The sequence below is a fragment of the Carassius carassius genome, chromosome 38 (genome assembly GCF_963082965.1).
Source record: "Carassius carassius chromosome 38, fCarCar2.1, whole genome shotgun sequence".
Lineage (NCBI taxonomy): Eukaryota > Metazoa > Chordata > Actinopteri > Cypriniformes > Cyprinidae > Carassius > Carassius carassius.
In genome coordinates, this window is record NC_081792.1 from 15554103 (window position 1) to 15578555 (window position 24453).

Below are 24453 nucleotides of genomic sequence, written 5' to 3' on the forward strand. Positions count from 1 at the left end.
GAGCCAAAAGAGCCGTTCTTTTGAACGGCTCTTTGAAAGGAACGGATCGCGAAGATCCGGATCCCCTCAAAGAGCCATAAATCCCATCACTAACTCTCCGCCTCTAAAACAACCTTTCTTATATGCTCTGCTGAGTGACGTAGCGGAATAATGACGCAGGAATCATTTGAATCGGATCTCTTGAATCTCAAAAGAACCCATTCGCGCCATAGAAAAGAGTCGGATTGCCAAACACTGAACGAGCATAGCAAGCGATAGATATGGTGAAGAGGTGCGTTTTGGGTTGTTATCCGCACAAAACCTTGTTCCCTTTTCCCAAGCTACCGTGGTTGCGAGCCCGCTGGCTCGAATTTTTGCATTTTGAGGAAGGAGGAATATCGGAGAGTTCGCGTTTGTGTGCGAAGCATTTTGCCCGAGAATGCTTCACAAATTTACAGCAGTATGAAATGGGCTTCGCTGAGTTTCTTAGTTTGATAGACATGGCTGTCCCGACGATATACACCGTTGGTTCGGCACCGACTGTGAAGGTAAGTAGTAATGTCTGTCAGAATAACATAGCAGAAGAACCGCCCATGCGTCAACTTTGTCCAGCCTGACTGACACGTAAAACCACAAACCACGTTAGTTTTATGCATTTAAAGGGACAGTTAATCGCAAAAATGTCAATTCTGTTATTATTTACTCACCTCATAATGTTCCAAGCATATAAGGTATGGCTTTTTTCTTCAGTAAAACACAGTACAAGATTGTTTGAAGAATGTTTGTACCAAACACCAAAACCAGTTTTCTTTACCACTGATTTCTATTTCATTGAAAAAAATGATTAAAGTTCTATTATGCTTCATAGAAGAAACAAAAGTCGATAATTCTGAAATCGAATGTACTACAATAAGACAAAAATACAATGGTAGCATGTTCAAATAACAGTACAGTAGTCTCTGTGAACTGGTTGTACTGGTAACATTAAAAAAACGTAGTCAGAATGTCCGTAATAGAAGAGCTATACAAAGAATTTTTACATTGCTTTTTTTCTGTACTGCTTTCCAACAGCCAATGACACGAGAGGTAGGCTGCCAATGTAATGCTCCGGTTCTGAAGAGTGTGGCTGTCCAAGCAGTGCGCACCCCAAAAAAGCCAAAACGGAGAAGTAAAGGTAGCATTTTTAGCTAAAAGTTTACCTGTGAGTTAACACATTTGTTTTGCTTCAACGGTTTGATTTTCATTTTTGTGTGGTTTAATAACAGCCATTCAGGTGAGACCTCTTGTGAGTCACTGTGCTAGTGTGTCCTGCTCCGATGAGGATTTTCCCGTCAAATCTGAATCTTCATTTACATTAACACCAATTAAAAGACCACGCGTGGAGGATTCTCCAGAGGGGTCGCCATACAGCTCAGAAGAACCAACAGATGACACCCACATACCTAATATAATTAAAGAAGATGACATAAAGTAAGTCTCTCCATGTTTCATTTGGGGTGTTGATCTGTAAACACCCACTTTCATGTTTAAGTCAAATCAAGAATATGACTAAAGTTCACATCAAGAACTAGTACAGTAACTATATTAGTGTCCACAGCAATGCACAGAACTGTTCTGTTTATAATAAGAGCATACAGAAATTGTTGTATGCCTCTTTAAATGTTCAAGCTCTTTAAACTCAACTGATATTCTGTTTTACATTTATTCGGATTCACAGTTTGACAGCTGGAAATATTTCATAAATGTAAGTGTTGATATAACTGTCTTGTGTTTAAGATTCAGCCCTCTCAGTGATGGATTGGGCTCAATTTTTGGTCAGGAAACATTATTTTGCAAGTGATTAAATATATATATATATATATATATATATACACACACACACACACACACACACACACACAAAGTGGGGTTTATTAAAAATATTTATTTGATTCCCTTGTGATTTTGTAAGTTTAAACATACAAAGAAATGATGGGTCTGTACCTTTTATGGTAGGTTTATTTTAACGGATAGACACAAAGTATCAACCAAAAAATCCAGAAAAAATTAATTCATATAAAAGTTAGAGATTGATTTGCATGTCAGTGAGTTAAATAAGTATTTGATCTCCTTCCAACCAGCAAGAATTCTGGCTCCCACAGATTGGTTATGTGCCCACGTGGAACAAAGATTAGTCCTGCCACTTTAAGAAGTTACTCCCAATGTCAGCTTGTTAGATGTATAAGACACCTGTCCACACAATCTGTATCTTCAATTCCAACCTCTCCAACCACCATGGACAAGACCAAAGAGCTGTCAAAGGATGTTAGAGAAAAGATTGTAGATCTGCTCAAGGCTTGAATGGGCTACAAGACCATCAGCAAGATGCTTGGTGAGGAGGAGACAACTCTTTGTACAATTAATTGGAAAAGGGCCTCGGTCTAAAGCTCCGTGCAAGATCTTGCCTCATGAATTAAGGATGATCACGAGAAAGGTGAGGGATCAGCGCCGAACTACACAGGAGGAGCTTGTTAATGATCTTAAGGCAGTTGGGACCAGTCACCAAGCAAAACATTGGTAACAGTATTCCACAATGGACTGAAATCCTGCAGTGCCCCATGGTCCCCTGCACAAGAAGGCACATGTACAGGCCCGTTTAAAGTTTGCCAAAGAACATCAAAATGATTCAGAGAAGACCAAAATTGAGCTCTTTGGCATTAACTCGACTTGCCGTGTTTGGAGGGAGAGAAATGCTGACTATGACCCCAAGAACAATACCCCTACAGTCAAGCATGGAGGTGGAAACATTATGCTTTGGGGATGTTTTTCTGCTAAGGAAAAAGGAGGAATTCACAGCATTGAGGGGCAAATGGACGGGGCCATGGCATGTACTGTAAAATCTTGGATGAGAACCACCTTCCCTCAGCCAGAACACAGAAGATGGGTCATAGATGGGTCTTCAAAGCACATTAAGGTAATTTAGTGGCCTAGCCAGTCTCCAAACCTCAATCCTATAGAAAATCTGTGGAGGGACCTGAAACTTTGAGTTGCCAATTGACAGCCAAGAAACCTTAAGGATTTAGAGAGGATCTGTAAAGCGGAGTGGACCAAAATCCCTCGCGAGATGTGTGCAAACCTGGTGAAAACTACAGTCTTACCTCTGTGCTTGCCAACAAGTACCAAGTCATGTTTTGCTTGGAGATCAAATACTTATTCCACTCAATGAAATGCAAATAAATTTCTAACCTTTATATAATGTTTTTTTTCTGGATTTGTCGGTTGGTATTCTGTCTCTATATGTTAAAATAAACCCTACCATAAAAATTAGACCCTTCATTTCTAAGTAAGGGGGCAAACTTACAAAATCAGCAGGGGACCAAATCAATATTTACCCTACTGTATGTACGAATGTGTATATATATATATAGGCTATGAGATGTTACAAATAACAAAACATACAAATAGCTATTTTTACAGTTTATTGAAAAAGCATACATAAGTTCACAATTTGTCAGTAAATCTTAATCATCTAATATTGTTGAGTACTTAACATCCCTATCCACATCCAATTTGTTTCATTCTCCACTAACTGTAACCAAAATTGATCTGTAAAAAGTCAGAATCAATCCCGGAGAGGTAAAGGCAGTTATATTTCCACCTAGACAAAATCCTTATAAGTAACCTTGTTGAATCCAGCAGGCCTGACCAGAAAGCCTGGTTTAAGTTCATTCCTGTAAAACACAAATGCATACCATGTGCAAATATAGTACTCCCATACACTTGGTCCATTAAATATCAGGTTGACAATACTAACAGTAAGACAACAGCTCCTGTACCCCAGTTACATTCACTCCAACTCTAAACCTACAGGCATCTTCCTTTTCACATTACATCCATCTTCAGAATAAAGATGACAAAGAATAATCTGACATATGCAGTCTCAAGTTTAAGATTTTTGCAGAGAATACATGGTGCAAATTCATCATTCTCCAAGGATCTGTGCTTTAGTGTTGGAATAAAATCAAATGCTCCATAGAGCACAGAAGCGTGAGGGTGGATGAGAAAGCATTTGGAAGGGCCTGCTGGTTTAGTGTTTAGAGTTTGACAGTGTCTGAGTGGTAAATATTATATACAGGCAAAGGGTAATGCTTTGAAACAGAAAACTTGAAGGTGATACAGCAATGTAACATCAAACTGTGCAAGAGGTTACAGAAGCCATCCACACCAAAGCAGAAACAAAAAGTTTAAAGACAGTTCACCCAAAAATGAAAAGCGTTGTGCACTCCTAATCGTGTTGTTCAAAAACTGTTTGACTTGTTCTTCTGTGAAACACAAATATTTTGTCTTTGTCAGTGGGGTCCGATGTATTTTTGGACCGCAATGTTCTTCATAATGTTCTACAGAAGAAATCATACAGGTTTGGAAAAACATGAGGGCAAGTAAATGACTGAATTTTCATTTTTGGGTGAACTGTCCTTTTTAAAAGGCCACACAATAAAAATGACAAATAAATACAGCGGGGAAATTTGTGTTAGAATACATAGACACTGAATTGAGGCAGATACACATTGAAAAGCCAAAAAAGTAAGACAAACCATTCCAGTCAGGGTTCTGAAACCTGGATTCATGTACCATCTTAAATCATCTGCTGCTGAATGGTTAAAAACACATTGAAAGCAGACTGTACCAACTGTATTATAATGCTGGCACATAACACTGCTGACCAATGGTATTCTGTAACATTTATTAGCATTTTCCTCACAGCTGACACACAAAACTCTCTGCCACAGCTACACTCACAAACGCGCTTTGGAACCAGCTTCGAGTGACCCTGTACAGTTTATCCAAGTCAGTGTGACCAGTCACATGCATATGGTTAAAGGTACTTATTTGTGGTACATCAGTATGTTTTTTTTTATAAGGTAGACACTTTTTAAAAGGTTTTGAATTTCTTTGTGCAGTCCAAAGGCTGGGCAGATGCGAGGAGGAGATGTAGTTGTTGTATATCCACTGGAGAATCACATGTTCTTTCAGCATGACAATGGAGCCACAGCACAGAATTATGAATGTGCACAAAAAACCCTGACAGACTGAACATATTATGGTCTGCTCATCTCCACTAATCCAAAATCCTTTGACATAGGGTAGCAAAAAACCTTTTAGTGATGTTTGTCTACCGGAGCATGAGTTAGCCTTCATGCTCCTTACTTTCTGATCGATGTTCAGGTAAATGAGGTGGGCTCATGAGAATGAGGGAGACCTCAAGTCTTAAGTGATTTGAATTCAAACTGTAATACCAAGACGGTGCTTCTTTTTCTTAACAGGCTTGAGCCCTGTGAGTCTTCGTATATCGTCGTCACCATCTGAATCCTCCATTTCATCCTCTGCAGAGAACAGAATCTGACCAGCACAGGAGGAAGAGAGCAAAGAGAAAAAGACTGTGTTCAACTAATCGTTTTTTTTTTTTAAACAGATGATACTGACACTTCTAAAAAGTGGAATACACCTTGCAAAACTTTAATAAGTAGGCATTCGCCATTACATTTTGTCTGAACTGCTCATCCCTTTATCAGTGAGAAAGACTTTACTCTTCTGTAGTTACATTATGTAATAAGACCAACATGAAATGAACTATACTCTCATTCCGGCTTAATAATCAAGGAACTTTGCTGATGTACCATGGGTCCAACAGGGGCAATGATATTACGCAGTGCCTGAAAATAGTCCCCAGCCTGGTAACCATGGTTCGGCAGCAAAGTTAATTGATTATTAAGCCGGAATGAGAGTATAGTTCATTTCCCGTTGGTCTTATTACACAATGTAACTGCAGAAGAGTCAAGTTTTAAATAGGAAAAATATTGAAAAATGACTTTGGTCATTTTTGAGTGAGATGCTAATGGTCTAAAAAGATTCAACAATCTATGCTAAGCTGCAGCTAAAGTGCTACCGCCAGACCCGGAAATCAGCTGAATGGATTAGAAAATGGAGTTGGAAAATGAGCATATTTTCAAAATAGGGTTAGAGTGCTGCTGCTTTAGATTGTAAACTCACTGTGACTTATCATTGTTACACATACTTTCAGTCTGAAGTGTTGGGAAAGGAACTGTCATGCACCTGTAATGGTCATGCAGATGTACTGAAAAAAAAAAGGATGTCCCATCTAGGACTTGGGTGGAGGGATGATTTTGAATATAACACTGTAGGTCAAGAGAAAGCCTAAAATATGAATTCTGTCATGTTTAATGGTTGTTTAAGGAGCAGCAAAAGTGTGTTGCCAAAGCAAGTCTATGTCTAGATTCAGATCTCCAATATTTAGACGTTGTTGATTGTTTTGATTGTGTTTCATACATTCCATGAACTATAAAAAGTTATTTGTTATGATTTTCTTTTTTGGAGATGTTTTATTCTGTGGTTTAAAGATACAAATAATCTAATTTCCAATAAAAATGTTAACAAACTATTATATAATTAATTAGGGGCCAAGCCACTATTGAAGTTTAGTTTTTCTTCTTCCTATAAGGGAGTCTATGCCAACCCCATGAAAGAAACATGAGAAAATTATGAAATGTGGCACAATTGTAGCGATGTTAATGAACTGTGATTTGACCAATTTTTACTCTATAGCGCCACCACTGGTAAAAAAATTATCACTTTTCTAAAGCGCATCACTTTTGAACCCTTTGTTCTTGAAAAATTAAGCTTAGTTCATCTGATTACTCTTCTCATTCTGATCACATTCAGTAGCTTTTTTGTGTGTGTGTATGTGTGCTAATTCCCACACTGATGAATGAGCATCAACTGAGTGGCACATTCTGCTAAGCCTCAGGCCCTGAATCTTTCAGGTCGCGGGTTACATCGAATTGATTCAGTAAGAGTAACTTACTTCTGATTCAGAGTCATCATGCGACAGTGCCCGTCTATAGCGCACTTTGCTGCTGCCTCGAGGGTCATCTTCTGCTTCCCTCTCCTCCAATTTGGCTTTTGTTCTGCCCTTCCTCATTATAAAGTTATCTACCACCCAGAACATCAGAGCCTGGAAACACACACAAACAGGGCCAAACATTTAGACATAAACATGTGTTACAACAATGACAGAACCACCTGTCATACAGATTTATATAGAAGATTTAGAGCATGCAAGCCACATTTTCTCTACATAAGAAAAGCAGTGAAAAAATACAAATTTTTTATGTACAAATACATATACAAATAACTATATTAAAAATGCAAAAAAATAATGTAAAGAAGCAATTACACCATTCAAAATTTTGAGGTCAGTAAGATATATATATTTTTAAAGTAATACTTTTATTCAGCAAGAATGCTTTAAATTGATCAAAAGTGATATTAAATTAGATTTATGATGTTACAAAATATTTATATTTTAAAAGCTTTTTAAAAAAGTTTATCTCCAGCAAACTGTTTTCAACATTAATAATAATGTTTCCTGATAAAATCTGCATATTAGAATGATTTCTGAAGGATCATGTTACACTGAAGACTTGAGTAATCTGGCTACTGAAAATTCATATCACATAATTAAATGACCTTATATATTTTATTAAAACAAAACAGTTATTTAAAAAATGTATAACATTTCACAATATTACGGCTTTACAGATTTTTGCTAAAAAAAAATGCAGTCTCAGTAAGCATAAGATACAGGGTTGTCACTTACATTCACAAAAAACGGGACAATTAGCATGACAATAGCTAACTCCAGATGCGGGTTTGTTATGGGGTTGAGCGTAGCCAGCTGTCCAACACACAAACAACAATCAAATACATCAATCCAAAACATTTAAAACTACCATAATTTAATGACAGTTTTCATTTTTGGGTGGAACATTTTCTTGACTGCAAATTAGTAAAGCAGTATTATAATGATACAAGATGATAATAAATCTTCACAAAACATGTCAGTAAGTTCAGAACATGAACCGCAAACCACATTTAAACATCCTGACTGACCTTCTTCCACTGAGGGAGGAGGAGGACCAACATGATCATGACCTTCTCAAACATCATGATGAGTATGTAGAGAGCACACTGACCTGCCCAGGCACTGCACTGAACCGGCTCACCTACATGCAAATAGTAGAAATACGACACTTGAAAATTCTTAACCAGGGGGCATTATTTGGTAAATCACAAAAAATATTGTTATGAGGGGGGGGGGGGGGGGCCCTGGCCTAAAGTGAGAAAGGTTAAGAATCACTGCTAGAAAATAGAATTTCTTGTTCATCAATCATCATAAGTGGTATCTTTCACTGCCTGTGAGATCCCACAACCCTTTATGTGCAGTTGTTGACACATTTACATCAAGAAGCTCAGTGGATGTGTCTAGTGCTATCAACTGATGTTAAGGCTCATACCATACTCTCCAAAACGCAGTGAATCCCACTGTCTCCATTCAACCACAGCGCTAACAGCCTTCACGCCGCCATAGATCACCAGCATGCCCAGAGTCGCATCCAAAAGGAAGTTGATCAGGTATCTATGAAAAATGACACAAGGAGTTGGTCGCTGAACAATAATGTGGATAAATATGTAAAAATCACAGATACAGATGGGAAATACAACGATGTGGGGGAAACACTGAAACAACGACGCACACACAGACTCACAGTGAACATGGGTCCACCTCTGTGAGATCAGACAGGTAGACATTGGCAAAGTGAATGAACAGCATCCCTATGGCCTGTTTGGAGGTGTCCAGAAACCTGAGAGAGGTGAAGGGGAGGAGGGAGGAGACCGGGTTAGAACTCATCGTTAAGTCACAAGGGGAACAGGGCTACAGAGGACCGCCAGACAGATCTCAGGTCAGTGGAGTGCTGTATTGACCGTGCATGCGTTTAAGAATTTAGTGCTTGCTAATGATATAAAATGGCACTTTACCAGATTTTCCAGGGTCTCCGCTCGTGCTTGGGCTCCCTGAAGCGTTTCACTGTGGAGAAGTAACATATGCTTTCACATTAGTAGAAGGGGTGGGGGTGATCAATAATGTCTGCCTATTGGGGATAGTGCTGATGCAAAAAACTCTTTCCTTGCTCTATCAGATACAGTGCTATGAAAACACTGAGGTCAATAAATGATACATGAGATTAACATTTCAAAAGAGGAAGAGCTGAATGAGGAACTGCTTCATCATGGGTGTAAAGAGTTTTCTGAACTCACATGCAAAACACAATCTGTAACTGAAATATTCATTACAAGGCTTTTTTCCCCGAATAAATACTAATAAAAGATTGCACAAGGTCTTTTTCCCATTCTTTTAATATGCCAGTTTATTACATTTTTATACAATATATTTTTGTTACTTTATCTCTCCATCAAAATCCAATCAAAATATCCATATGAAAGAAATTTGTACATTTAAAACCACAGAAGATGTTTACTGAATGTATGGTGATCTGCATTTTATGTTTCAGAATTTTTTGATTCCGTCTACAAAATCACTGTAAACAAAGAGGATAGTAATAAAGATAAAAACAAATACAGTTGTTGGCAGTGTTGCTTTTAAAGAAGTAGTGAGAACTGCTGCTTTTTGGGCTGTGGAAACCGCTAGTGCAGTCACCCTAGTTGCCAAACGTGACCCAAATGGTTCACAGAAATAAAGGGCAGCCTGTTTCACACAATGGCTGTTTGTTTGTGTACAGCTATTAACTATGTGTCCCCTGAACACAATCTCCTACTCTTTACATTTACTGCTCACATAACCACTGAGAGGAGATGACATACAACTTACAATTTCACACATCTCATATAGTGTGAATCTGCGTCTTATTCAGCTCATCTGCGGTTTCGATCAGATATGTTTTATGTAGTATAGTTTCACAAAACTAAAGTCAGACCATTCTGTTTTTGCATCAAATTTCAAAGTTATGCAGTCTAATTAAGATTAAAAACTACTCATGCTGCATGTATGCTGCATCTTTGGATCATAATTAAAATCCAGTGGTTGCCTCTAATTTTAAATGGAAAGAACCCAGGCAAAGCCTTAGTTTGTTCACATCAAGAGATTTATTTTATTTGTTACCTGTTCGATGTGGGTTTTGTTTTAAAATGTAAACATTAAGTTTTGTTCCATTTCAATTTCACAAAGAAATGTGCAGCAATAGCCTAATCAAATGACACCTTTTCATTTACTGTATAATGTCTTCTCATTTTGAAAAAAACAAACAAAAAAATTGGAATTGTGAAATCTAAATCGTAAAACGAATCGAATCGTGAGTTGAGTGAATCGTTACATCCCTAGCAAACATCGACAACTAGTAAAAACTTTGAAGCATGCTTTATTAAAGTCTATTCTTTATTTTTTTTTTCATGAGAAGTTCTCCTGTGCATACAAATACAAAATGATCAATGCGATTATTAGTCAATGAAATGAGAAGTTTTTAATCATGTTATCATTCCTCTGTGGTTTAGACTTGGGACTCTTTTATATTTATTAGGGATGGGACGATAACCGGTTTTATTGATAACCGTGATAAAATGTGCTGAAGGTTAGTAATATCGTTTAAAAATGAATTATCATTAAAACCGTGTTTGATTATCGCGGTTTTAATAACTCACTATTAAATCATGTTCAGCCAGCAACAGTCTGACGCAAGCTCAGCGCACAATGTTTTTTTGTTTTTTTTCGAGAAGGAATGGCGAAAGTCAGTGACTTTTCTATGCTTTTCTATGCTTCTACACTTTTCATTGTAAGGAAGGAAATGCCACAGAATTTAATCTTTCTTTAAATTAAGTGCATAGAGTTGCTTGTTTTATTAGTTGTTTGTTGATTATTAAATATAAAACTTGCTGAAATGTTTTCAGTGTGAGCATCAACTATTTTTGAACACTTTCATCTCGTTTCAACAAAACCGTGATAATATTGATAATCGTGATAATTTTAGTCACTATAATCGTGATATTAAATTTTCATACCGTCCCATCCCTAATATTTATAATAATTTTTTGAAACTTTTGTTTCTTCATCGTTCTTGGTAGTATTGTTTCATTCCACTTTAGGTGCATAAACATTATATCGAACATTTATTGAACTCTTGTTATCCTTTTATCAAGGAAAATTATATCACAATTAGGGCTGCAACTAACGATTATTTTGATAATCGATTAATCTGTCGATTATTTTTACGATTAATCGATTAATCGGTTTATGTGCTTATATTTTAGTTTTTTCCATTTTTTCCCCAAGTAAATTATTAATAAATGGTCTTTATCCTTCAGCATAGATTTTTAAGAGATTTTACCCATTTTGCATTGTCATATCCTCATTAAAAATATACCTGGAGTTGTTTTATTGTGTTAGTAATCCTTTGTCGAACTCTTCTGCAATCAAAACACTGACCCATACTCTAGCAAATTTCACAAGGAGATATCAAATGTTTTCACCATGGCAGTCCTTAGAGCTCCTAAAGTAGTTTAACATCCCGGACAAAGCTTATTAAGGAATCTTTCAGAACATATTTTCACGAAGAATAAAGATAAAACAGAATAAAATTGCAGTGCATTGTATTTTATTATTTACTGGAAAACAGCTTTATAGCTTTTGCTGTGAAATTGTAAACAATCCTTCGAAAAAAGTGCCAATGGCATGAAACCTGAATGGAACTCACAATTTAAAGTAAAATCCATCAGAAGGTTGTCCAGAAAAAAAAATTGGACACACACAAAAAACCTGCTGTGTGAAAAAGAGCAGTGAATACTTAGAAAAAAAGTGTATTTCAAATATCTTTAAACATTTATCTCTCTCATTCAGTCATAATTAGGCTGCACGACTGAATTTTGAACTGGTAAACGACAAACTGATCACAGAACATGTTTGTAAAGCTTTAAATGTTAACTGTTAAAAAGCAATGTTATCAGCTTTTACGACTAAACATTTGCAAACAACATTGTACTGGAGAATCTGCACAAATGAAAGTCTTAGGGGCCGTTCACATATCGCGCCTAAAAACGCGTGGAAAACGCTAGGCGCGCCACTTTCTCCTCCTTTCCAAAGCGCTCGAGCAGAAGCGCCCCTGAGGCGTCTGCCTTTGCTAAGCAACCATAACGTGCTCTCTCCTTGAAGACGCGGAAATTTCAGCAAAGGATAAATGGATTTGCAGCTCAAAAAATCGCTTGCAGTAGCTCTGCTACTAAATTTATTTCAAAATGGAAATCCATATACAACTATGATCAGCTGTTCCTTTCATCTTGACTGAGCTTTTAACGTTGTTACGGGAAAGGATGAAGCTGATTGGTTAGTTCTTGTCACATGACCCGCGGTGCGCTTGCTGCATTCTGAAAAGTTGAAATGTTTTAACTCGATGCGGTGTTGGAAATAACAAACTTGAGCGCGCAAAAGACGCGATATGTGAACGTCCCCTTAAACAGTTCAGTAGTGCAGAGTTTACAGGTTACTCTTCTTTTTTGAAGGCTCAAAGTAAAGTACTCCCACATCACGCTGAATGCTGCAGAGACGCTGTTCGGGAAGCACGTGACAAAACGAGGCCAGCTATTGGCTATTCGCTACTTCTCCTGTTGTACTGGCTGAGTAAAACCTCCGGTGGCTCATTACTGCCACACTTTGGTCACCGCAGATTTGAAATATGCACAAAATGAGCCGCTTATGGCAAATAAAAGTTATTTAGCAACGAATCGATGACTAAATTAGTTGACAACTATTTTAATAATCGATTTTAATCGATTAAATCGATTCGTTGTTTCAGCTCTAATCACAATAATTAGTACCATTATAATTATCACACAGACCTACTTTATAGTCATCATTCTTGGTCAATCATCTCTTTCTTGTCAGTGAGACATGCTAGAAACAAGCACACACAAGCCCAAAGACTAGGGGTCTGTAATGACCTACACAACAAACCATGTGCTTTATTTAAAGTACTTCATAAGGCTGACAGTGGTGAGCATGCATTGTAGGGCTGTCACTTTTAGTTCGAAAATCAATTGCACAATCGATCAGACCAACCAAAAAAGGTTTCGAAAATGAAAATAGGGAATCGATTTTAACCAAGTATGTACAATATTAATTTTGAAATAATTAAACAATTAAAAATTATAGATGTAACAAAACTCACAAACAAGCAGAAAAAGAAAATAAAGAATACCAGCAATTTTACGCGCCTATAAGACCCAGTGACGTCGAAAGCGACCTCTTATGCCGCGTTCACACCAAACGCGAATAGATCGTCTGGCGCGAATTATTTCAATGTTAAGTCAATGTAAAGACGCGTTTACCCGCGTCTGGAAGGTCTCGCGGTGCGGTAGACGCGAATTCGCCTTATTCCAGATTCTGAGTTATGAAAAGGACCATTGCAAGCTGACAGCGACCGGCTTTTGTGATGGAAAATTGGCAGTAATACCCCCACCTTGCGCAGCTGTACCTGAGTGTCCCTGGGACATCAGTGCGGTCGGAGCACGTCTTCTCAACAGCTGGACATATAATGAATAAAAAAACGCTCTGCTCTGGACCCCGAAAATGTTGATCGACTTGTTTTCCTGTCCAATAAATTTGTAATGGCCCTAGCCTTTAATTATGCCTGCCTAGTGCCGCCTAGCCTAAGTGTCGGTTACGTAAAAAAACAACACACACATGGCCTGTTCATAAGTCCATTTAAAGTTTCATTTTTTGAATCAGTTGTTTGAAATGGATTGAATCATTATTTAAAATAATCTTGGAGATTTTTGAATTGCCTAAATCATAAATGCAATTTTTTTTAGATATGGAAAATCGATTTTACAATCGATTCAATGAACACTTATGTCTTAAAAATCGAAAATGATTTTTTCACAAAAGTGACAGCCCTAATGCATTGCACTCCATGATTCACTAACAAGCCTTGACCTGCCTGTTTTTAAGACCAAACCCTTCAATAAGTCAACCAGAACTGATCAAGTCCCTTCAATGTTGCTATAAAAAAGGGGAAGTCGTGGCCTAATGGTTAGAGAGTCGGACTCCCAATCGAAGGGAGTTTTAAGGGGCGAGTTTAAGTGGACTAAATGATTGGACAAGTCCTGAATATATCACCAAAGAGAAGTCTGTCGTTCTCACAGGAAGGTATAGTTATGACATTTTGATTAAATATTAGGAGGGCAAGAATATTTTATTTAGCCTAAAAAAAACTTAAAAAAAAAAAAAACTTCAACAACATTCTTCACAATATGTACTCACTCTCACACCATCCAAGATGTAGCCGAGTTTGCCATCAGAACGAGAGTCCAAATAGCTTATAACACCATCACAATATTCCCTTGATGAATATGTTTATTATAAACATGCAGCTTTTTACTCACAAAATGTTAATTGATGGACTAGACTCGTGTGGATTATTGTGATGTTTTTAATCATTTGTTTGGACTCTCATTCTGATCGCACCCATTCACAGCAGAGGATCCACTGGTTAGCAAGTAATGCTAAATTATTCTAAATCTGTTCCGATCAAGCAACAATCTACTTAGATGGCTTGAGGACAAGTACATTTTCAGCAGTTTTTCACTTTTTGAACCAACAACTCCTTTATTAAAGACAGCTGCCCTGCCTATACTTACACATAAGGGTACTGAAGGCCACCACTCCCAGCAGGCCCTGCAGGAAGATGCCAAACGAACCCATGAAGTCGCCGCTGGAGCAGCCCTGGGCATCAGAATCCGTGGGTGATGAATTGGAGGACGCAGACGGCACACTGACCCCAACACCCGCCATTGTGCAACACTTAAGAGGATCTCGAGCCACAAAGTATCAGTCTAGGACGGCGACGCAGCTATGGTACATAATGAAGACTCTCCTATGAGCCTCCAGTCACGGTTATTGAAGCGCAGACTTTACGTGTTTCATATTGGACCTCGATGCAGCCATCCAGTTGTGAGCTACCTAATATCTGTCAGCAGGTTGTGCTGTATAAACATCTCCTTCAGCATCGAGTAAACATGCTACGGACTTTAACGGTAATTTAGCTGGCGGCTGATGCTGTCGATACTATAACACCAGTCAGTCTATGTACATACACGGTGTCATGGAGACATTTATCGGTTATATTTTTATAGAGCGCGTGCGGTTAGCCGCTAGAATTCAAATCAAAAACTGTGGCCTTGTGGTTAAATTAAAGCAGTTAAACTTTTACAGTTGAATTAGGTCAAAAAGTATGGCGTTAAAAACTTCACTTCGCTTTGTAACTCGTTTAGAAATGCAAATAATAGGCAGCTCTTTGGGTAACGTGGTTCTGCTGTTTTTAGCGAGAGTCCGGTCTGGCGCTTCCTGCTAGCAAACCAGTTGAGGAAAAAACTGCCACCGCTGCTTTCAGGAGACGAGCTGATTCAAAATATGCGCTGATTCAGGAAAGTCTGCGTCAAAACTAGTCACATTTAGCACGTATCCGGTAAAGACGCATATTATCCGTAATGGCAGGACACTTCCTTTTCAAATGTATCCAGGTGCCGTTTACACTCATTACACGACGATCTACTTCGTCATCACTGTCACGTCGTACTAAAGCATGATGGGATATGTAGTTCCTGGAGATCCCTCGTCGCAGCAGGTGCAATTCACGAAATTCTAATAAATCTTTAAGGTGCGTACCAGTTCGTGAACTATTCGGTGCTGTTTTGTAGTATAAATAGCTGAACTAGTGTGTTCAGTCTAAAAAGAAAAAGTGCAGTTTAAGTACCCAGACGATGCACTCAAATAACCAAAAAAAAAAAAAAAAAAAAAAAAAAAAAAAAAAAATATATATATATATATATATATATATATATATATATATATATATATATATATATATACAGGTCCTTAACAAAAAATTAGCATATTGTTATAAAGTTCATTATTTTCCATAATGTAATGATAAAAATTAAAGTTTCATATATTTTAGATTCATTGCACACCAACTGAAATATTTCAGGTCTTTTATTGTTTTAATACTGATGATTTTGGCATACAGCTCATGAAAACCAAAAATTCCTGTCTCAAAAAATTAGCATATCATGAAAAGGTTCTCTAAACAAGCTATTAACCTAATCATCTGAATCAACTAATTAACTCTAAACACCTGCAAAAGATTCCTGAGGCTTTTAAAAACTCCCAGCCTGGTTCATTACTCAAAACCGCAATCATGGGTAAGACTGCTGACCAGAAGGCCATCATTGACACCCTCAAGCGAGAGGGTAAGACACAGAAAAAAATTTCTGAACGAATAGGCTGTTCCCAGAGTGCTGTATCAAGGCACCTCAGTGGGAAGTCTGTGGGAAGGAAAAAGTGTGGCAAAAAAACGCTGCACAACGAGAAGAGGTGACCGGACCCTGAGGAAGATTGTGGAGAAGGACCGATTCCAGACCTTGGGGGACCTGCGGAAGCAGTGGACTGAGTCTGGAGCAGAAACATCCAGAGCCACCGGCGTGTGCAGGAAATGGGCTACAGGTGCCGCATTCCCCAGGTCAAGCCACTTTTGAACCAGAAACAGCGGCAGAAGCGCCTGACCTGGGCTACAGAGAAGCAGCACTGGACTTTTGGATAAATTTTGCATGTCATTCGGAAATCAAGGTGCCAGAGTCTGGAGGAAGACTGGGGAGAAGGAAATGCCAAAATGCCTGAAGTCCAGTGTCAAGTACCCACAGTCAGTGATGGTCTGGGGTGCCATGTCAGCTGCTGGTGTTGGTCCACTGTGTTTTATCAAGGGCAGGGTCAATGCAGCTAGCTATCAGGAGATTTTGGAGCACTTCATGCTTCCATCTGCTGAAAAGCTTTATGGAGATGAAGATTTCATTTTTCAGCACGACCTGGCACCTGCTCACAGTGCCAAAACCACTGGTAAATGGTTTACTGACCATGGTATTACTGTGCTCAATTGGCCTGCCAACTCTCCTGACCTGAACCCCATAGAGAATCTGTGGGATATTGTGAAGAGAAAGTTGAGAGACGCAAGACCCAACACTCTGGATGAGCTTAAGGCCGCTATCGAAGCATCCTGGGCCTCCATAACACCTCAGCAGTGCCACAGGCTGATTGCCTCCATGCCACGCCGCATTGAAGCAGTCATTTCTGCAAAAGGATTCCCGACCAAGTATTGAGTGCATAACTGAACATAATTATTTGAAGGTTGACTTTTTTTGTATTAAAAACACTTTTCTTTTATTGGTCGGATGAAATATGCTAATTTTTTGAGACAGGCATTTTGGGTTTTCATGAGCTGTATGCCAAAATCATCAGTATTAAAACAATAAAAGACCTGAAATATTTCAGTTGGTGTGCAATGAATCTAAAATATATGAAAGTTTATTTTTTATCATTACATTATGGAAAATAATGAACTTTATCACAATATGCTAATTTTTTGAGAAGGACCTGTATATATATATATATATATTTTTTTTTTTTTTTGTGTGTGTGTGTGGATTGTTGGACACTTCATGCACGTAACTGATGCATCTCTAATTATGTAGCCTAGGAGGAGGGTCTGTCAGACTCTAATTGTTGACAAAATAACCTTTTATTATTTATACTCTACACAGCTGAGTACATAGTGCATATACCTAGTGTATACTATGTATGTAGTGCATAAGTGCCTAGTGTATAAGTGCATAGTACATAGTGCATAATTTGGCACGTATATTTAGTACTGGCTTACTGAATGGCAAAACTTATGTATTTGCTTTGTGAATTGCATTTGTTTATTCCCATGATGAATCAATCTGAGTGCCATTGGCCACACTTGTGAGCTGGAATTAAAATAGACCGTTTGCTCAAAAAGATTGAATAGAAAGTTGCAAACAATACATTAGTATAATCAAATTTACACCACTGTTCAAAAGAAATTGCTTTTATTTAGCATGAATGCATTAAATTGATCAAAAACAGTAAATACATATTAGATTTATATTTAAAATATAATATATATTTCAAACTTCCTGTTAATCAAATAACCCTGAAAACCAATATCTAAGTAATAAGAAGAAAGGTTTCATGAGCATCAAATATTGTATTAGAATGATTTTTGAATAGTCATGTGACACTGAAAACTGAAAAGGTGAAAGTGAAGTGATGTGTGGCCATGTATGGTGACCATACTCGGAAGTTGCGCTCGGCATTTAACCCATAAAAGTGCACATACGCACACACTAGTGAACACACCTGGAGCAGTGGGCAGCCATGTACTGCGGCGTCCGGGGAGCAGTTGGGGATTCAGTGCCTTGCTCAGGGGTCTCACCTCAGTCGTATTATTGAAGGTGGAAGAGAGCACTGGTTATTCACTCATCCCACCGACAATTCCTGCCGGACCTCAGACTCGAAATCTTCAGTTTATAACTCTGACTCTCTAACCATTAGGCCACAACTGACTAACTTGAAAAACGCTGCTGAAAATTCAGAATTATCACTGAAAAAAATGTATATATGAAACAGTTATTTTAAACTGTAATATTTCACAATATTAGTTTTACTGTATTGTTAATCAAATAAATGCTCGGTACCTGCAGAAGTCTTGTTTCAAAAACACTTTAAAAAATCTTAAAAAGCAATAGCCTACACACAAGACCATATAATCAGAATGCAAAATAATCTACCAAAGTATTAATATCTATGGTCTAAAAAAAGTCATCACTGACTCAACCCCTTTCTTTAAATCAACCCCCTGAAGAATTAAACCAAAGGCAAGATTCCATTCAATTTATTTTCTTTAAATAACATTTTCCACCAACATATACTTAAAAGTAAACCAATATTATTTTAACAATCTTTAAACAAATGGATGAAAACAAGGTAATGGATAAAACGGAATGTGGCAAAACGAGGTTTCAAATGCATCTTTCACCATTCCAGCACAAAATGCTTAAAGAAGAAGGATCAAGGGAAATGGACTGTTAAATCAAGAAAAGGGAGACTGTTGCATATCTCATTATCAATTCAAATACAATCAATAGATAAATCAAATGATGCTATCTGGTTGAATGGGGGCATAGCTTTGCAATGCAAGACCAAACTAGTTATTTAGACCATTTAGGCTAATATTAAAATATTATGTTTGTAAGAGTACAAGACTCTGCAGTTTGGTGTTGTTGATATACCCTGGATTTGTCACTATGAATATTATCCCTATCACAGTCAGTGACAACCTGAATTCTCTGTGTGCTTATGTCTTAACCATAACACCTAATTTTTTTCTTATTACTCTGCACTTTTATTTAATAATGCGTCGTTAGAATGAGCAAATTATTATTAGTATTTACAGAGACCTCATCTTTTGCACTGTTGTGTTACAGTGTAATTCCCAAGCTTTAATAGAAAACCAAACCGAAATGGGAGCATTAAAGCAGTCCCACTAAAATTAACATCTGGTTATTTACAGTATTTACATTCATGCTCCTGTATGTACATGTTTGCATACCACTTACAGTACATGGGTAAATGTTTTTTTTTTGTGCTTAAGGTAATTGCATTGTCATCCGCTCTACAGTTAATGAAGGTTTCAAAAACAAGAACTTTTCTTATTGTTGCAGACACGAATGGACTAGTTCCTCTGACTTAGGTCTAATTGTAACCTGATCTGAACTAATCTTTAAAAAAAAAGAGCACAAACTTAACAGTAGTCCAGGCTTAATTTGAGATGGAGAGCCCGGCCGTACAAGTGCCAGATTCACCCTGTTGAAAAACACCCCTCCAGTAGTATCTCTATTGTACGGGAAGCGTCTAAAGCGCTAAGTGTTTTTAAAGGTTCTGTGATCCATAGAGCAAAAGGAAGATCACAAACATTAGGAAAGTCTCCCAAAATGTCAATTGCCTAGTCTTCTCTACAGATTGTCACCCTCAGCTGGCAAACTGTTGGTAAAATGCTAGCTTGACCTGCTCGATGTGATGGCACAGCTTGATGGCAGGGCCGAGCTTCAGGTCCATACACTCCTGGACAGTGGGAAGGTTCAAAAGAAGCAGCGCTTGACCGTCAATTTCCTAGCAAAGGTAAATGAAAAAGAGCTGACAAATATACAGAGGTAGGATCCTAAATCATCAGTAATAAGCATGTGAGCCAGAAAATGTAGTTTAATGTACGCCAATTAATTTACAATGGGGCCCAAAAGGTTTTTCAATCAAATTACTCAAACCCACAAAGCTCTGCACAAGACACGAGAAAAGAAATTGATATCCTAGCCACAAATTAAGAATTCTCACAACTTAATTTGCTGCACTAATGTGTTCCCTCATGTTGTGTAAACTGTTCCCATGACTTACTAAATTGCTCCATTGTTTTACAAGTTAAATCTGTGTATCATTCCTTGATTTGATTTTTGATTTAAAGGGTTAGTTCAACCAAGAATTAAAATTACCCCATAAATCACTCACCCTCAAGTCATCCTAGTGTATATGACTATTCTTTCAGACGAATCCAGTCGGAGTTATCTTTCAAGCTGCTTAATGGCACTCAGTGGGTCTTGCAGTGCATCAGTCCAAAAAAAGTTGAAATAAAAAGTGCTCATCCATAAAAATAATTTTAAAAAGTGTTGCTTCTGTGTACAACTGTTGGTGCAAGCTACATTAAAGTGATTATTAGGTTTTAAATATGGATATTTGTCTTACAAAAATGCATCGATTCGCTACAGGATGCCTCTGTTCAACCCCCCCGGAGCCACGTGAGACACTTTTGTTTTTATGGACGGGCGCTTTTTATTTAACTTCTTTTGGACTGATGCATGCAACACCGGCTGAGTGCTATTAAACAGCTTGAAAGATCAAAGACAATTTATAATATAACTCCCAACTGGATTCGCCTGAAAGAAGTAAAATACACCTAGGACAGGGTTAGGCAAGTTCGGTCCTAGAGAGCTTCAGTCCTGCAGAGTTCAGCTTCAAGCCTAATCAAACACACCTGATCAAGCTCATCAAAGTCTTCAGGATTACTAAGGCTATAGGCAGATGATGGGTTTTTTCAGGGTTGGAGCTGAACTCTGCAGGACTGCGGCTCTCTAAGACCAAACTTGCCAACCCCTGACCTAGGATGACTTGAGGCCGAGTAATTTATGGAATCCTTTTTTATTTTGGGATGAACTTAACTTTTAATATTGGAAAAAAATTTTTTTCAAAATAATCGAAAAACAAAGATTCAGCTTGAAATGGCAATGGATTTGCAATAAAATCTTTAAGAATTCTTACAAATGGAGAAACGGAGGACTATTATTCTTCTGCACAGAACTGAGGAAGAACTGATGACAGCACAGTTTGATCTTCTGTTGACCTATCGGCAGAAAGGGGCATTTTATTTCCGCCCACATGTAAAGATTGAATATTCAAGCCGTTTATTGACTTACTACCTTTTTTTTAAGAAAAAGAAATGAAAAACGAAAAAGGTGCCGTTTTCTCGTTTTACTTTTTTCAATATTAAATCTAAAATGAAAAGAACGAATGATACACAGATTTAATTAGTTAAATGTGACCATGATTTATCTAAAACAAAAACAAAAAAACACCTAGTACAACAAGGCCACAATTTACCCAAACAAGGAAATAAATCATTAATTTGAGGCCATGATAATTTTTTCCTACGCTTGTCATACAGGGCTCTTAACAAATCCCATTTGTGCACATTGCATTTGTAGCATGTGTAGCAGGTTGTCCTGATGTGTCACAGACAACCATGAATGATCTCTCATGTCAATCAACCATTATGCTAAAACAAGGGATTTAAACTTACATATCCAGTGGTGTTAAAATAAAATAAAAGCCCAAACAAATACTTCAAGAAACTCAATTTGTCTTAGATTTACATTTTTGCACTGTAATTACAATGTTTTACTGCAGGTATGTACTCAGAAAATCTTAAACACTTTAAAATCCAATCAAAGGTGCTCACAGGAGACTACTACCAGGCATAAATAGCAATCTGTCTTTCCTGATCACTTGAGACTGGATCATCACAGACAGATGTTAATGTATTGGAGCTATGGATGTATTAGAGGTGTGTGTTCAATTACTTGATCCATAAAAATGCGTGCCAGTGGAGCACAATCAGTGGTCCTGATGAAACGCACAACATCTGTGACACTCCATTCCAGTGGACTGCTGTCCAAACACAGCTTCGGAGGGACTTCAGTACGTGGTGTCTTCAGAAGAGACAGCAAAACAGTCAGTACTGCATATTTATCAAACACAAAACAGTACAAAACCTAGTTATAAAGAGAGTTATTTTCCTAAATGTTAAGCAGTTTTCAACTTTTCTGACTTCTAGGCTCCTCAAAAAAAAGGGCCCCATGATATTTGTGGTACTTATGATGAAAGCTTCCCATTTTATTTTCACAGAAACTAGAAATATCTATTTAAATTCATTCAAATATTAAAATATTTATAAAAACATTTATAATAATAATAATTTATTAAAATGAAAATAATTGCATTCCAGAAGTTTCAATAACTACATGTTCTTCAGAGTTTACACTTTTTATTTGCAATGAATTTACATAGATTTTGTAGTCTTTTTTTCTTTTTTTGCTAAATTTATACCTGATAAAAAATGTTAAAGCTTGACATTACAAGATATATATATATATATATATATATATATATTATTAGTTTTCATTACCTTTAAAGGTCTGGAAATAAAATAAAAAAATCCCTCATTTATGCATGTTTCCTAAGACTGTGGGAATACTGGTCCATAAATAAAGATGACAGTGCTGCCCTACAAAGGCCAAATACCTTAACTCACAGGAATGTGGAACTGAGAAAAATGACTTTAAAGATTTTTATTTGTTCAACCAAATTAATTATAGGTAGGACACTGGAAATCTGGCAATTAGATGTTTTAGTAATAAAAACTATCTACACAAAAAAATCTTGAGCTCAGACTTGATTTTCACCCCTATTTTGAAGTTACTGTACTCTGCCTTTGCATTGTCTGCAAAATGTGAGATGTCACACCAAGGCAAAAGGCAGTAGCTTCCACATGATCAATATCTGGTTGCTGATCCCCATTAACAAAATCATTTTAGTAACGCCTGTATAAAATCTTGTGATCATGGACTATCTCACAGGCTATAACATACATGTATAGTAATGTGACTGTATTAATCGTTCTTCTGACCGTAACAACCAGACAAAAAGTTAAACGTGAATGGATACCATTTTGCAACAAATGTATTTGCAATGTTCACTAACATAAAATTACGCAAGACATAGCCTAATTGCTTTTACATCGAACTGAATAAAAACAGCCTAGCCTAAAAAGATGACTTGTGGATTGATGTGAACGCCAGGAGGTAGGAATAATGCTCAGAATGCTTGTGGATTAAAAATCTCAGATAACATTAATTGTCATGGATTTTATCGGGTTATGAGAAAAGGTAGGATATGGATTAAACTGCGAACTGTTACTGATTTTATGTGTGATCATGCTAAACTGTTACACCATTCGAGTCCACATGGGTGCAACTAGAAGTGAGCAGCCCCAAACTGACAGGCCGGCACAGAGTGAATAATCTGTATTATTAAAAGAAAAAAAAAAAATACTTTAAAGATTATTTACGATTACTTTTTGCTGCCAAGTTATCTAGTCTTTGCATGTATACAGTGCTTTGTTATATTGAGCAGTAAGATAGTAATCTATCTAATTTGTTTGTCTAATGAAGTGCTTCAGTGAGAGATGTATGAAATACACAGGTTACACCGTAATTTAAACGCGACAGATTTTAACGGAGAGTAAAATAAAGGCAGAATACTTTATAACTCCAGGCAGGCACATTAACTTCATATTGACACGGGTAAACAAAAGCAGAGTACTGTAACTCAATTTTATTATACATGTAATTTTATATAAGTGTTATATGGTGTTCTGCCTTGGTTTCTCCTGGGATTTTCGAAGTTACTGTTAAGACAAGTCATTATTTTATCTGAAACACAACAACAAAATTGACTTAAGATACTTATCCATGTGATAAGGAGGTCTTGAATGTCGCATAAAATATCAATAACTTATTTTCAACTAAAAAACTAAGTTGTAGCCTTTTGCCATTGCACAGCAGAATGGTTGAAGAAACAAATTTAAAAAAATTATGATGTCAGTTTACATTTTGATTTTAAATTGTTTTAGCTTTTATTTTATTGAAGCATATTCAGTCTGATGTTAAATAATTTTTAGCCATTTTGCCACCCCTTGGAAGTGTGCTGAGGCTCCTAAGTGGGCCCCTGCCCCCTGCTTGAGAATCACTGCTGTAAATTAATCTTTATTATTATAATATTGTCCAATTATTCTAGAAACCCCTGTGTTACCTTGGGTGAAGGAGGTCTGTTCTCATCATCTGAGCAGGACAGTGAGCGAGCCTTGCGCCGTCTGCGTGTGGGACGGGGGGTTTCTGGAGGGGATGGGGAAGGGGTGGGTGGCTGTGACTTCTTCTCTGAATATTCAGAGTCATCCATTAACTCGTCTTGCAGTTCAGAGCCTGTGTCTTCACTTAGAGAGTCATCCTCATCCAGATCTTCTTCATCACCGCTGCCCTGTGAGACCAAAAAGT

The 24453-nt window shown here is 37.4% G+C and overlaps 4 protein-coding genes across 9 annotated transcripts in view; 2 read left to right on the forward strand and 2 right to left on the reverse strand.

The window, feature by feature from the left end:
• The window catches only part of LOC132119423 (uncharacterized), a 233911-nt gene that overhangs the window by 60968 nt on the left and 148490 nt on the right, over positions 1–24453 (forward strand). The gene's annotated exons all lie outside the window — the stretch shown is intronic.
• LOC132119409 (uncharacterized) lies at positions 193–5422 on the forward strand. 2 transcript variants are annotated; one of them, XM_059529331.1, is made up of 4 exons: positions 193–527; positions 1051–1153; positions 1245–1449; positions 5283–5422. In XM_059529331.1, exons 1-4 carry the CDS (start codon positions 261–263, stop codon positions 5323–5325), a joined length of 618 nt encoding a protein of 205 aa, XP_059385314.1. In that variant the 5' UTR covers positions 193–260; the 3' UTR covers positions 5326–5422. The 2 variants fall into 2 exon arrangements, with proteins under 2 accessions (XP_059385314.1, XP_059385313.1); XM_059529330.1 differs by lacking the exon at positions 5283–5422 and adding an exon at positions 2100–3242.
• On the reverse strand, positions 3427–15442 carry LOC132119408 (store-operated calcium entry regulator STIMATE-like). Its single transcript, XM_059529329.1, has 8 exons — positions 14521–15442; positions 8857–8905; positions 8586–8681; positions 8334–8455; positions 7930–8042; positions 7637–7714; positions 6842–6991; positions 3427–5358 (listed from the first exon to the last, which is right to left on the reverse strand). Exons 1-8 carry the CDS (start codon positions 14672–14674, stop codon positions 5242–5244), a joined length of 879 nt encoding a protein of 292 aa, XP_059385312.1. The 5' UTR covers positions 14675–15442; the 3' UTR covers positions 3427–5241.
• The window catches only part of LOC132119411 (scm-like with four MBT domains protein 1), a 29168-nt gene continuing 23684 nt past the window's right edge, over positions 18970–24453 (reverse strand). For all 3 annotated transcript variants that reach the window (XM_059529334.1, XM_059529335.1, XM_059529333.1), the window contains exons 19-21: positions 24212–24436; positions 21922–22050; positions 18970–19906 (exon numbers count right to left, since the gene is read on the reverse strand). In XM_059529334.1, coding sequence (XP_059385317.1) covers positions 19766–19906; positions 21922–22050; positions 24212–24436 — 495 coding nt within the window. In that variant the 3' untranslated portion in view covers positions 18970–19765. The remainder of the gene's footprint in view (positions 19907–21921; positions 22051–24211; positions 24437–24453) is intronic.

Excerpts from the sequence above, each read along its gene's own strand:
- LOC132119409 (XM_059529330.1), top strand. The coding sequence starts at position 261 with ATGGTGAAGAGGTGCGTTTTGGGTTGTTATCCGCACAAAACCTTGTTC. Across the intron at positions 528-1,050 it reads GTTCGGCACCGACTGTGAAG|CCAATGACACGAGAGGTAGG; the intron begins GTAAGTAGTAAT and ends GCTTTCCAACAG. Across the intron at positions 1,450-2,099 it reads ATTAAAGAAGATGACATAAA|CAAGAATTCTGGCTCCCACA; the intron begins GTAAGTCTCTCC and ends CCTTCCAACCAG.
- LOC132119408 (XM_059529329.1), bottom strand. The coding sequence starts at position 14,674 with ATGGCGGGTGTTGGGGTCAGTGTGCCGTCTGCGTCCTCCAATTCATCA. Across the intron at positions 8,906-14,520 it reads GGCCTTCAGTACCCTTATGT|TGAAACGCTTCAGGGAGCCC; the intron begins GTAAGTATAGGC and ends ACTTCTCCACAG. Across the intron at positions 8,456-8,585 it reads GAGGTGGACCCATGTTCACT|ATACCTGATCAACTTCCTTT; the intron begins GTGAGTCTGTGT and ends CATTTTTCATAG.